This window comes from Jaculus jaculus, chromosome 1 (genome assembly GCF_020740685.1).
Source record: "Jaculus jaculus isolate mJacJac1 chromosome 1, mJacJac1.mat.Y.cur, whole genome shotgun sequence".
Classification (NCBI taxonomy): domain Eukaryota; kingdom Metazoa; phylum Chordata; class Mammalia; order Rodentia; family Dipodidae; genus Jaculus; species Jaculus jaculus.
Window position 1 is genome coordinate 109703717 of NC_059102.1, and position 14506 is coordinate 109718222.

At 48.6% G+C, this 14506-nt stretch overlaps 1 protein-coding gene across 1 annotated transcript in view; it reads left to right on the forward strand.

Moving 5' to 3' along the window:
• Col15a1 (collagen type XV alpha 1 chain) overlaps positions 1-14506 on the forward strand; it is a 115091-nt gene that overhangs the window by 66537 nt on the left and 34048 nt on the right. Inside the window, exons 14-20 of the mRNA XM_045142240.1 lie at positions 1376-1501; positions 1982-2044; positions 11845-11880; positions 12280-12420; positions 12602-12670; positions 13329-13364; positions 13473-13556. Of these exons, the coding sequence (XP_044998175.1) occupies positions 1376-1501; positions 1982-2044; positions 11845-11880; positions 12280-12420; positions 12602-12670; positions 13329-13364; positions 13473-13556 (555 nt within the window). The remainder of the gene's footprint in view (positions 1-1375; positions 1502-1981; positions 2045-11844; positions 11881-12279; positions 12421-12601; positions 12671-13328; positions 13365-13472; positions 13557-14506) is intronic.

Consider the following 14506-nt stretch of genomic DNA (forward strand, 5'->3'; position numbering starts at 1 on the left):
TCCATTTTAAGTGAGTATGAGTCTGAATTGGTGTCCGAGCCCCTCTTGCCCACCTCCTTACCCAGCAGCGGCTCCTTTCTCCACACACTGTTCATAGCAATCTGCTCTCCGATACTCAACTTCATGTGTGTCCCCATCTTAATCCTTACTTGTGACACACCCCTGGCCTTTTCTTTTTTTTTTTCCTGGCTGGATAGTGTTTCACACTTGCACTTCCAGGCCATTCTGGTAATCTTCTCTACCCTCAAGTAGCTACCACCTCATCCCTTTCATTCTGCTCTTTCTCCCCCTCCTTGGCGCCTGTAGCTCCTCTGGCCTCATGCCCAAGGCTGGGCTCCACCAGTCTCTCTCAAATCATCCCAGAAGAGTGCTGCTGGCTCCAGCTGCAGCTGTTGCTCCTTTCTGGGGCCCCAAGCCCCTCCTCAGCCTTTCCCTTGAGCCCATGTTCTAGACCTCCAGCTAGAAGCTTCACTTAGCTGTCCCTGCCCACTCTTCATGACCAGAGCTGGAAGGGCTTTGGGCTCAGTGGGTGAGTGGAGCAAGAATCCAATGGATTCTTGTTCTGTGTGGGTATTTATGTGTAATGTTTGTATGTGTGTGTGGGGGGGTGTAATGCATGTTTGCACGTGTATGGGCGCATATGGTGTGAATGTGTGGTTACATGTGGGTATATGTTTGTGGAAACCAACCACAGGTTGACATCTGGCATCTTTCTTGACAACTCTCCACCTTACTTATTGAGACAGGGTCTGTCATTGAAACCCAGAGCTTGTAGATTTGGCTGATCTAGCCAGCTGGCTTGCCCTAGCTATCCCCATCTCACTCATTTCCCAAAATCTGGAATTAGTGGAGGTCAGTCTGCCATGCTCGTTTGGCATTGACATGGGTGCTGAGGATCTGAACCCAGCTCCTCACACTCATACAGCAAGAGCTCTCCCCACCCAGCCATCTCTCCAGCCCATCCAGTACATTTTGCAGGCTGGTGGGATCTGCCAAGCCAGCAAAAGTCTATAAAGAGTTTCAAGGACAAGGCCAAACACAGGCTATGCCTTACAGTTAATTAGAGAGTTAATTAGAAAGCTCCTCTATGAATCCCAGCTAATTGGATTTTTATTATATATGCCATTTGGGAGAAAGCAGTAGGTGATGGGGGTCAAAAAGCCCTAGATTCACAGCCCAGCCCTTCTGCTTGTCAGCTGTGTTTATGAGTCCTCGAGTTACTTTGTCTGACAGAGCTTCAGTTTCCCCTCTTGGAGCTGGGAATTCCAATCCCTCTGGTAGCATTGTTACAAGGACTAGAGGGAAGGCACGAACACACATGCTCAGGGTATCTTCATCCTTCCTCACAGTTTCTAATGCAAGGTCTGTCTTTCAGGGTCCCCCAGGCCCTCCGGGCCCACCCGGATCACCTGGGATTCCAGGAAAACCAGGAACTGATGTTTTCATGGGACCCCCTGGCTCCCCTGGAGAGGATGGAGCTGCTGGCGAGCCTGGGCCCCCGGTGAGCAACTGAATCCTCCTCTCTCTCTGTGGCCATTGGCCTTCCTTTAGCCAGGGAGGGACAGGCAGACTCCAGACCCAGCACTAGCTGAGGCTCAGGAGAAATCCTCCTCAATGAAGTCATCCTGACACTCCCAAGAAACAACAGCTCAGGACATCATAGTACACACTGACTTCCTGCTTCCCCGAGGCCAAGGTAGGAAATACAGGCTCATGGAGGACCTTGAAACCTGCCATGGGACCCTAGAACAGGGCCTAAGGTAGAAAACTCCAGGAGACCATCTGGTCTCATCCTACTCCTGGTGCCCTCCAGAGGACAACCTGTGACTCAGAGACTGAAGGATGCTTTTCTCTGGGACATGGGCAGCAAACCCTAAACCCACTGACCTTCCTAAGCTCCCTACACCATCCTCCTTTCTAGCTGGTTTGACTGATTCATAGCAAATGAGGCTGTGAGCTGATCGTCACTCATGTTCCCTAGGGCCCGGAGGGACGGCCTGGACCTGATGGAGCCTCTGGCCTTCCAGGGATTAAAGGGGAAAAGGTATGGGGACTGTGGGAGATTCTGACAAAGGGAACCAGTAGGACCCCGTTATCTGACCCTTGGCCATCTGTGCTGGATGTTCCCTTTGTGGGATCCACTATGTGCTCAGCTTCTGTCCTGTTCAGCCCTGTAGGTCGCAGCTTCAGTGACCTGCACCCAGCCACACGTCTTCCCTAGCTCCCCCTCCTTCCTGTCTCCTCCTCTTCCGGCCAGTTGCCAAGACTGAATCCCACACCTATCACCTTTCTCTGCATCCTGGCCCGATAGACACGCATCCCTCTCTACTCCCTCTGTGGTGATGGGCTCTTCATTGATGTCCTAACTCACTCTACCCTCGGTCATTCTCCACCTTGTCCTGTGCACCCTCCTATAGCAGGACTTCACCAGCCACTGCCCTGGCCATTGAGAAAATACCAATGGCTTCTCATAAGGCAAAGCCCTAATTCCCTTGCCAATTAGCAGCAGCTGCCTCCCTAGCACATGGCCCACTGCTTTTTGGAGCAGCTCCAGGCAGCAAGTCAGCTGCCAGCATGCTTGGCCACTCCCTACTCTGCCAGCCTCTGAGCTCGGCGCATAGTTTCCACCCTGTCAGGGGTGTCCTCTCCTTTTGCAAGGCCCTATTCAGACACATGGTCCTCCTTTATCCTAAGGGTTATGTTCCAAGACCTCCAATGGCTGCATGAAATGGAAGCCCTACATGTACTCTGTCTTCCCTGTATATGCATATATATATATATATATATGTATGTATGTATGTATGTATATGTATATAGGAGGAAGTTTAGATTCTAACTTAAGCCTCGAGGTGAACAGCAGTAGCTAGTGATGCCACAGAATAGTTATAGCAACAGTCTGCTGCAGTAAAGTCGCCAGCATCACGACTCTTCACTTTGGGGTCACTCGTCAGTAAAATGGGGGTTACCGAACAGGATAACCACCATGCTATGACAGTAAGTCCAATAACCAAGATGGTGGCTAAGTGACTGATGGGTGGGTAGTGTATACAACATAGATCTGCTGGACAATGAGGTGGTTTACATCCTGGGCAGGATGCGGCAGGGTTGTGTGAGATGTCGTTGTGTTACTCAGGATACTGTGAGGTGTAGAACCTGTGAATTGCTTCGTTTTGGAATTTTCTATTTAACGTTTTCAGTCTGTGGCTGGCTCTGCAACTGAATCCATAACTGATGAAACTGGGTGGGAGGGGGTACTGAACATCCCCCGGGAAGCTTTCCCCCCACGTTTTGTTTAGGTTTAATTTTTGTTTGGGGATTTCGGAGTCTTGCTGTGTAACCAGGCTTGCCTTGAACTTGTGATCCTACCTACCTCAGCCTCCATTGTGCTAGGATTATGGGTGTGTGCTTTCATGTCTGCTTCTCCTTGACCCTATATGAGCAGACAGCAGCTTTTCATCTTCCACTTTGTAGGAGCATAGGGTTTATGCTGCTGAGCACTGCCTTAGCCCATGACCCTGGAGATGTTAGTATTTCTATGTGCTCTGTGTCCTCTCCTGCCTCAGAGCCTGGGGAACTCTCTCTGGACCTTTATTGTCCGTTCTCAGTCAGCCTGCCTTCAGTCCTTTGTAGGCTTGTCTGCCTACTCCTTGTAAGTCTGCACTGGTACTTTGAAAGGAAGGCAGTTTTTGCCCCCGTGGCTTTTCGAGCCTACTTAAGAGACAAGCCACTCTCTGCAAGGGAGGCAACAAAAATAAGGAATCTTGGGCTGGTGATGTGCTAATGGGGTTTATTAAAGTCTGAGGAGGGAATCTTCCCTTTCGGATGGGCTGGGGACCTCTGTGACTGCTCTTATGAACATGTGGAAAATGTCAACTGCCAACACACCACAGCACGGTCACTGAACTGAGTTTCCATTAGCTCTGAAATATGTTCAATTGAAACAGAAACCTGATTTTCATTAAAGGTAAATTTCTCAGAAAAAGAAAATTTAGGGAATTTGTTTTACATGTACACATGCTTCATAAGAAGTTCTGCAGAAAACACCACTAATGGATACTCATCTTACGTGTTCTTACCAGATCTTACCTGTTCTTACCAGCTCCCCTCCAGCCCTCCCACAGGGTCTGCCCTTAGAGATACCCACGTTCCCATCTGCACCCAGGGCCCCTGTAGGCTGCAGGTGGTTCTGTAGCTGTGGAGAATTTAGGAAAGGAATTGCCCAAGGACTTCACAGGAAATGAAGTCCAATAATACATTTGATTTTTTTTATTCCCTCCACAGAATCTGTCCTTCAGCTTGTACACCTCCAGTGAAAAAGGTCTTATTCCCTGGCCAGATAGAGCCCCCACCCTCCCACAGTTCCCTCAGTTGTAGGGAAGTCTTTTCTCATGCTATGTGAAAATTAGTTCGCTTCTTCATGTGCAGGGCACATAGAACAGACTAGGCAATCGCCCACAGTAAGGTTTTGGCTTGTTGGCTTGTTTGGGAAAGTCTCGTGTGGTCCAAGATGGCCTCAAACTCACTATGTTGCTGAGGGTGCCTCCGCCTCCCAACTGCAGGGATTACAGACTTATGCCACTACGCCCAGCCCAAAGTGAGGCTCCCCACCTCCAAAAGAATAAGGTTAGCTTATTAGCTGAAGAGCTTAATACATTTAGATTTAATCATTATTATCAAATGTGAGATTGCCACCAAAATGTGTGCAGTCATTAAGAATGCATCCAATAGATTATTTACACTGTTTAGTAGTAGAAGTATTGCTTCATTTATTTTTACCCAACTAACATGAGCAGCTAACCCTGCCATCATTTTTTTATGAGAGAGAGAGAGAATTGGTACACCAGGATCTCCAGCCATTGCAGTCGAACTCCAGAGGCATGTGCCCCCTTGTGTGTACGTGCTACCTTGCACACTTGCATCACTTTGTGTATCGGGCTTACATGGGATCTGGGAAGTTGAACTTGAGTCCTTAGGCTTCGCAGGCAAGTGTCTTAACCGCAAGGCCGTCTCTCCAGCCCTAACCCTGCCATCTTCAGTGAAGTAGGAGAGAGTGGGTTGACCTGCTTTCCCAGCTGTGGGGCCTTGGGAAGGGACACTGAGGAGCTTGCTGAGAACACAGCACCCCTACCGCAGCAGCATGGCTTTCTGCACTGCCGTTTCTTCAGCTGTTAGGATTGACGCCATCAGTTCTTCAGAATTCAGGGCACTCATGGTACTCTTCAGCCCCAGAGGATTCTGGGACACCCAAGCAGGAGAGTCTGCTCAGAACTTTCATTACCTAGAGTAACATTGAGCTCTCAAGAACTGCTTTTAAAAATTATTTTATTGATTTATGAGAGAAAGGAAGAGAGAGAAAAAGAGAGAGTATGGGTACACCAGGGCCTCTAGCCACTGCAAACAAACTCCAAAGATGCATGTGCCACTTAGTGCATCTAGCTTATGTGGGAACTGGGGAATCAAATCTGGGTCCTTAGGCTTCACAGGCAAGTGCCTTAACCACTAAGCTATCTCTCCAGTCTAAGAACTGCCTTTTAAAAAAGTACTTAATTTAGTGTTTATGTGTGTGTTCATGTGTGTGCAGGCATGTGGAGGTCAGAGGAGAACTTTTGGCTTGGCCCTTGCCTTCCACCTCTTTGTGAGGCAAGATCTCTCCCTGGTGTTCACCACTCTGTTTGAAAGCTTTCTGGAAATCCTCCTGTCTCCTCTTCCCTTCTGCCTGTAGCTGCACAGTAATTACAGAAGCCTGCCACAGTTTGCAGCTTTATGTGGGGCTTGGGGATCCAAACTGAGATACTCAGAGTTGCCCTTGTCAAGTGCTTTATTCATCACAGCAACTGTCAGAGTAATTTCACTGGGCCACAGGTATCATTGTAAAATCAGCTTGTGTCTTTCCTATAAATTGGAAGCAAAATGCAATGATGTTATCACTACCTTCTGTTTCTCCTATCACCCTGGTTTTCATTTGAACAATTTAAAAAATACTTTATTTATTTGAGAGAGAGAGAAAGACTGAGAGAGAGAGAGGCAGATAGAGAGAGAATGGGTACACCAGGGTCTCCAACCAGTGCAAATGAACTCCAGATTCTTGTGCCACCTTGTGCATCTGGCTTACATGGGTACTGGGGAATTGAACATGGGTCCTTAGGCTTCACAGGCAAGTGCCTTAACTGCTAAGTCATCTCTTCAGCCCCCGTGTCAACAATTTTTTAAACAGTATATGATAATGACCAGAGGCCCCTTCATGAATCTGAGTGACAAGCTTCATTAATGGGTTGTATTTAAAGTCCAAAACATCACTATAGTTGCCTAGTTCCCTTTCTTATCTCTTCTTTCATCTTCAGATAGCTTTGGCAGAACATTTGGGTGACTGGCTTCGAGAAAACCCAGACAGACCATGGTCAGTGGCAGTGGATGATGAGCTGACATCATCATCACTGCAAAGACCATGAGCAGACCCAGCAGACATCCCCACAAGGAATCTCGATGTCACAGCAGAAGAAAAGTCCAGGTTCTTTCAGGGCTCTGTGTGCTGAAATATAGTAACATCCGTGCTCATTTGGTTCACTGTATGAACTGCTATAGTTAGCTTTGTTGTCATGACAAAATAGCCTAGAAAAGCAGCCATAGGCAGGAAGGGTTTGTTTTCGCTGGTGGTCTCAGAGGCCTCGGTCCATGGAGGTGGAGTGACTCACCTCAGGACAGTCAGAATGCAGAGAATGTGTGTCTTTCTGTTCCAGTGAGCTCTGTCCTTGCCCCCTTTATTCCCTCTGAGACCCTCAGGCCTATGGGATAGTGCCACCCACATTCAGGGTGGGTTCTCCCTCTGCGATTAGGCATCTCGGGAAAAACCCTCACAGAAGTGTGCTGTCCTCTTCTCCTAGGCACTTCTCAAGTGACTCAAGCTGGCAGGTGAGATTCACCAGCACAAACCCTAAAGCACACTTTTGTGACCTGCAGCTCTGAAGCCTGTCACTCCTCTGAGGAGCTGCGCTCTCCATATTTTCCCACTTAAACCAATGTAACAGCTCTGCTAGTTGAAATTCCAAGATAGCCTCACTGCACAAAAACTCTTTCTGACTAAAGAGTAGAGTACGACTCAACCATCCCCACTAGAAGTAGGAATTTTCCTGGGCCGTTCATTACACGCTGTCTAGTCTCCAGAATCCCAAATAAGTGGGCTCTTCATCTCAAGCTGCACCACTTATGCCAAACTGGTGGCCATAATATTTTTTTTCCACCATATCCAGGCTGTATAAAACCATCTGTTTCTGAGACCCATAAGTGAAGGTCCAAGCTGTCCTTAGAACTTCTTTTTAATGTGCTAGTTTGTCCTCAGCTTACAAGAACTAGGAAAGGCAATTGGAAACAGTTTAGTTATTCACCTAATGGTTACAATTTTCCTTAATGGTCTCAGCTGGTGGCACAGCCAGAAGGTTTCCAGAGCTAGGCCTACTTCACGTTGTTGTTCCTGAGAGCCCTGCTGGTGGCTTGATGTGTCACCAGGAAGATGCCTGGAGCTGGCACTTCCCTTGAAGACAGATTGAGGCAGTCAGAAGGTGATGTGTAACTGCTCACACTCAAACCCAGGGAGGCAGACACAAGAAACTGCAGCCATTGCACTTAACAGAAAAATAGAAACTATTTTTTTAATAAAAATTTATTTTATTTATTTGAGAGAGAGAGAGAGAATGGGCACACCAGAGGCTTCATCCACTGTAGACGAACTCCAGACGCATGCACCAACTTGTGCTTCTGGCTTATGTAGGTCCTGGGGAATTGAACCTGGGTCCTTTGGCTTCACAGGCAAATGCCTTAACTGTTAAACCATCTCTGCAGCACTGAATTTAATTTTTTGAGACATGTTTCTGCCCAGGTGGAAGGTCATGGTCAGCTTCTCCATTTCCCCCAGGGGCCGCGGTAGGGAGGGCATCAGTCATAGGGAGGTGACAGTCCCAGCTTTAGTCACTTGCTCAGTGTTCCTCCTCATTCCACCCGAGATCAGCTGAGGCTCTGCAAGGCTTCCTGAGCAGCACCTCAGTAGGAGGTCTTGATTGTGACAAACAAATGTGACTGTAGCATCTACCTATCCTCCCACTGGGAGCCTGGTACCTCCTGCAAAAGGCCCATGGCTTCCCCCAACATCATCCCTCATTGCCCCCATCTCTAGACTAAGGACTAGGTTGGATGCCCCAGCAGGAAACCAAGGAGTGTTACTGTGAGGTGGGGTCTCCCCCATGCCTCAGACATGCCCAGAGGGGAGGCCCTTGTCTTCCTCCAGTACCACAGGACAGCCCTCACCTGCAGTTTCCTAAACCTTACCTAGGGGAGCACCCAGGTTCCCTAGGAAGGTTGGCATGGCCACATAGCAGAGTGCCTGGCTTCTCGGTCTAGAAAGAAAAGGGGGTGGTGGTATGTTGGTAGCCTGCTATGCACAAGTCTTTGTGCTGGGCTCACTAGGGCCTCATCTTTGTGGTTTATCCCTAGAGCCTTCTTTCAGCTCTCCTTGGTGAGAGTCCCCAAGAGCCAGCTAGAAGCAACCTGCAAAATTAGATAGCTCCCCACTGATCTACCTCTGTCTTGACAGAGCTTTGGGACATCATGGAAGTGCCTTGGGGCTGTTAGGCAGAGGGACAGAGCAACCTTAGCCAGTCTTTAAAAAAAGATTAAGGGCTGGGCGTGGTGGCTCACACCTTTAATCCCAGCACTCGGGAGGCAGAGGTAGGAGGATTGCTGTGAATTCAAGGCCACCCTGAGACCACATAGTGAATTCCAGGTCAGCCTGAGCCAGATTGAGACCCTACCTCAAAAAACCAAAAAACAAAACAACAACAACAAAAAAACAGATTAGGTGTGTGTGTGTGTGTGCGTGTGTGTGTGCGCGCGTGCATGTGTGCATATGCCATGGTGCACATGTGGAGGTCTGAGGATTATCACGGAGTCTTCGTTATCTTCTTCCCCTTTGCGTGATAAAGGGTCCTTCTTGGCTTTTGTTGTTGTCCTTTGCTTGTTGGGTGTACCAGTTTAGCTGGCCTTCGAGTTTCTGGATTCTCCTGGCTCACCATTGCTGTGGGTGTACTGGGATGACAGGTTGAGTGTACCACTTTGTATCTGCATTTACGCTGGTGTCAGGGAATTGAACTTGGGCTATCAGTCTTAAAAACAAGCTCCTTTAATCACTGAGCCATCTCTCCAGCCCTTTAAATCAGACTTTCCACTTCATTTTTAAGAGTGAAAGTAGTCTAAGCATACATTTTTCCTTGCTTCCTGCCTCCTGTGTTTCCTCCATAGGTAGCTGGAGCCTGTTCTCTAGTCATCTTTTCCCTTCCTTCCTTCCTCTGTCCCTCCCTCCCTTCCTTTCTTTTTTCAAAGCAGGGTCTTGCTTTAATCCAGGCTGACCTGAAATTCACTACGTAGTCTCAAGGTGGCCTTGAACTACAGTGATCCTCCTGCCTCTGCCTCCCAAGTGCTGGGATTAAAGGTGTGCGCCACCATATTAAGCTTCTAGTCATCTTTTCAGATAGATCGATAGAGATGAATTTTCTAGACTTTAAATATTAAAATGTCTTCTTTTACTTTCCTTTGAAAGTCATCTCTATTGTTTTCTGGCATGAACTCTGATTATACTCTTCTCAGTCGGCTGAGGGTCATCTGGGCTTCCCGTTGGATGATTTTAGGATTGGTATTTCTTTCTTTTTGGTATATTGAAATTACCTGTTCTCTGTGCCTGGATGTGGATTCTTTTCAAATGGTTTTCTTCATGGTCCTTGGAGTGCTAAAATGAATTTAGAGACATCTACATTTGTTCAGAAATTTTCAGTTATTTCCTCAGTTGCTGTTTCTATTTATCCTCTGGTGCTCTGTCTTGGGAAAATTCTGTAGCCTGATTTTCTCTGTTAATTTCCTCTTCAGGTATGTCTATTCATTTCAACAGTTTAATTATGTGTTTTTTTTATTCCCATGCCCTCTAGCTGGTTCTTTTTCATAACCACTGTTCTCATCTCATAATAGCTTGTTCTTGTTTCATGGTTATAGTATCTTCCCTTTTCTCTCTAAGAATACATATTGCACTTCAAGTCCTGATTGCACTGTTATCTTTTTAATATTTTATTTTATTTATTTTTTTCTGAGACAGACAGAGAGGGAGGAAGAGAATGGGCACACTAGGGCCTCTAGCCACTGCAAACAAACCCCAGACGCATGCGCCACCATGTGCATCTGGCTTATGTGGGTACTGGGGAATTGAACCTGAGTCCTTAGGCTTCACAGTCAAGAGCCCTAATAGCAAAGCCATCTCTCCAGCCTGCATCTTCCTCCACTGTGCAGGTGCTTTTCCTTCTGTGACAACTCTCCATGGCTGAGGCCTTGTCAGCGTCCTGCCTTTTTCTTTTGGCACTCTAACGATTGCAGGCACAAACTGACTCCCCTCTTATTTTTGAGGATGGCTAGTTTAGAACCTCCCATTCTGGAATTTCTGTGGATTTGATGGAGCCCAGGGAGAAGGAGATTTGAAGGAAGACCCAGTCTTCTGTGGCTGGGCTGTCCGTGTGGCTATGCAATAGCTGGCTTATCCCCCTGCAGGTGTGTTTGTAATCTGTGAGTGCCTATGGCTGTACCTGCCAGAGTGTGGCGTCTCCTGTGCCTGACCGCTCCTGGCCACCTACTCAGTGTTGGTCTTCCCTCTTGCTTAGAAGTCACAGCAGGTCTTCCCTGTGGTTCCCTTGTGCAGGGGGGCACTGTGGCCAGCTTTTGGTCTTTAAATCTTTGCAGAAGAGATGTAATCATCATTTCAATATCTTAGAGCATAGGGGACTCATGCTGAGCTCTTCTTTTAAAGTATTTGTATTTATTTAAGAGAGACAGAAAGAGGCAGAGAACAAGAACACACAAATGGGCACACCAGGGCCTCTTGCCACTGGATATGAGCTCCAGACGCATGTGCTGCCTTGCAAATCTGGCATGATGTGGGTACTGGGAAGTCAAACCCAGGCTGGCAGGCTTTGCCTTTGACTGTTGAGCCACTTCTCCAGCCTCATGTCAGCTTTTTGAAGACCCCTGTGTTAGCCAGGCTTTTTGCTGCTATGGCAAATACCTGAGGGAAGACCACTGAAAAGACGGCCAGCTTTGTTTTGGCTCACAGCGTCAGAGGTTTCAGGTCAGCTGAGCCTGGCTACATTGCTTTGCAGCATGGTGACACAGCAGGTCATGGTGACAGGGTAATGTGACAGAGTAAAGCTGGCAAGGTTGCTTATCTCAGGTTGGTCAGAAAGGAGGGGGGGGAGAGAAAAACAGAGAGAAAGTGTGTGCGTGCATGCGTGCGTGCGTGTGTGTGTGTGTGTGTGTGTGTGTGTGTCCCCATGCCCACGTGCCTATGGGATCGTTCTGCTCACACTCATGGCCAGTCTTCCTCCACCCCACCATTGGTCCTCTGTGGAAACTCCCTCACAGTCACACCCAGAAGTGTGCTTTATTATTCCAATCATGTTGACAAAAGATTGCCCACTGCACCCCTTCCCTTGGTTTAGAGTAGGAAGAACCTCCTTACTCTGTTGTGGGTGGGATGGGGAAGTCTTGGTGCACTGACAAGTCTCCAAGGGAATTCTGTGGTCTCTCCCTCTCCAACTTCTCTAATTAACTCTCAAGGCAGGGAATGGGCTAATCGCTGAGATGGGTTTCACAGCTTTGGGTCTGACTTATCTAACAGAATGACACCAAGTCTGCCAAATTCTAGGCAGAGAGAGCCCGTTTTCATATGCTGTTACTTAAGGGTCCATCATTCTGCATTCTTTTTCTGGAACTTATCTAAAGCAACCCATGCTAACTGCTCCTTGTGTTTGTGTGTTTCAGGGAGCCAGAGGTCCCAATGGCTCCGCGGGTGAGAAGGTAACCGAGAGCAGTTCTCTCCTTCCTCCCCTTCTTTTGCTAGCAGTATATCCTTGGGCAAGAGTAGTGACCCCATAAATGTCATGAAGCAAGAGAAGCACCCCTCAGAGTGACTGCTCAGGGAAGGCAGCGTAGCTGGGGGGAGGGGAGGCAATACCCTGCCATGGCTCCCTTCCTCATCCTCCCTACAAACCTACAAAGGCATTCCGGTGAGTGTATCTGCTCATCTCCGAGGGAAATATCAATTAGCAAGACAGCTGCTCTGTGCCAGCAAGCAGTGCCTTCCAGAGGATCCCTCAGACTAATTAACTTCAAAGAGTCGCTGTCTGCCTCAGGTGAATGCCTCTTTCCTCCCATGAGGGAACCTGGCTGGTAACTGATCCCATCCCTTCTTTTCAGGGAGACCCTGGAAGCCGGGGCTTGCCAGGGTCCCCGGGGAGAACTGGACAAGCCGGCACTCCTGGAGTCATGGGACCTCCAGGACCACCTGGACCTCCTGGGCCCCCAGGCCCTGGATGCACAACAGCACCTGGATTTGAGGTACTTTCCCCCTTTCGTGTGTGTCTAGAGAGGGACGTATAGGAAGGGCTACTGCAAAACTCAGTACGCCAAGCGCGGATCCCGGGGCTGCGCTGAGTCTGCAGCGAACCCCCGGCTCCCAGCACTTCACCAGACACGTCAGCAGCCAGCTTCGAAATTATCCGTCTTCCTTCCTCCCCAGGATCCTGAAGGCTCCGGAAGCATGTGGCTGCTGAACGAACCCAGAACCCTGGGGCCTGCTGTTCCGAGTGTAGGTGGACTTTTGAACCTTTCTTGTGAGGCTTCTCCCGTTCTTATGCTACAGCGGGAGGAACACTTCGGGGCCATCCTGACTTTGGCTCTTTGGACAGTTCACACTGCCCGTGCTTCCACCCCGAGCTGTGCCGCCTGAGAGGGGCTTTCTGCAGCCTGACCCGCACAGACATTTTGCGCAGAATATCATGTAGGAAAACTTGAAAATTGTCTCTGTCCTTACCACAGAGCACTTCGGTATCATTGTCTCTATCCAGCTGCTCCATTCAATACTCCCTTTACTCCATGCTCAAAACCCTCTGCTCCTCATGCTCTGTCCATTCCCAGTGGGCACTGAATGGTCCACTGAGGTACATTTTCATGAAGACCACCCACTGGATCGCATGACCTTTGTCACATGGGACCCAGAGCCGAGGACCCAGAAGGGAGCAGCTTCTGTGAAAGAACACACAGAGCTCCCCTCCCCACATGCACAGGGCTCTGGGAATGATGTCAAGGAGAGGACATCTGAGCCTTGCTCTCTATGGGGGATTTTCCCTCTCAGAGTGCAACAGCGAACAGCAGAAAACTAAAGCATGTCTAGCAGCCTGGCTAGCTTATTCGGTAGAGCATGAGACTTCAAGAATGTCCATTTATCTGCTTATTTATTTTCCCAGGGTCCCAAAGGAGAGAAAGGAGACCAGGGACCCAAGGTAAGGTAGCAGGTCTGAGGTAGAGTGTGGGAAGAATTTTCTGCAAGGTTTTAGAAATGTTATCTATGGACTCTGAAAATTGTTTTCATTTCTGTCTGCTGTAACCAGGGTGAAAGGGGACTGGATGGGGTCAGCACGATGGGACCTCCCGGGCCCAGAGGGCCACCTGGGCGCATTGAGGTCTTGTCCAGTGTGAGTAACTCCCAGGCTGGAGCTTGGCTGTGAGTTTTCTGCCTTTGCTAACGATGAGTGGGGGCATAGCAATCGCCAGTTGCCAGTTGCCTTTTCTTTGCTGAGATAACACATTCCACCAGAAGTAGCTTATGGGAGGAAGAGGGTTTTGTTTTTTTCAGCTTAGTTTCTAGGGGAAGCTTCAACATGGCAGAGTAGCCAGGCTTCTCCTCACATCAGCAGCAGAGAGAGCAGCCAGAGTGAACGAGCTCTGATCACCCAGTGGGCAGGACCGGTTACCCTCAAGGCCTGCTCCCAGCGACACACCTCCTCTAGCAAGGCTCCGCCAGACCGGGACTAAGCAGGAAGCTGAGTCACAAACACTTGAGGCTACAGGGGACATTTTGCTCTCAGCTCACCACTGGGTTTACACTTCCACCCCATGCTTGTCACATCGCAAGCCAGTGTCACTTCGTGTGGTCACATCGGCAGGGGGAAGCAGATCCTGGCAAATGCTGAATTCTTGGCTTGCTTTCTCCTTTGCGTACAGTTAGTTAGGAACCAAGACCCATGGAAACGCACTGCCCACGGTTAGGACGGGTCATAATCTAGAAAATAACTAACAGACCAGCCCAGGTATTTGTTTCCATGGTGATTCTAAATCCTATCAAGTTGACAACCAGAGATGAACCTTCACAGGCATACACTCTGCATCAGGTCCAGTGTATAAAGATAAGTAAGAAGCAAGCCTCTCTACCTCCATCCCCCAAGTATGGCTAGAAAGATGGCTGGGGCAGAACTGTAACCCAGTGACAAAAGAACATAGCATGGTGGTGGTGGGGGGAATAAAACCATCTGAGGTATAAGAAATAAAGGAGGACTTTTGGAGGAAGAGTCTTTGGAAAGTGGAGTGCTCTCTTAACAGGCAGGCATGGTAAAACCCTTCTCCCAATATTCCAGTGGGAGCAACA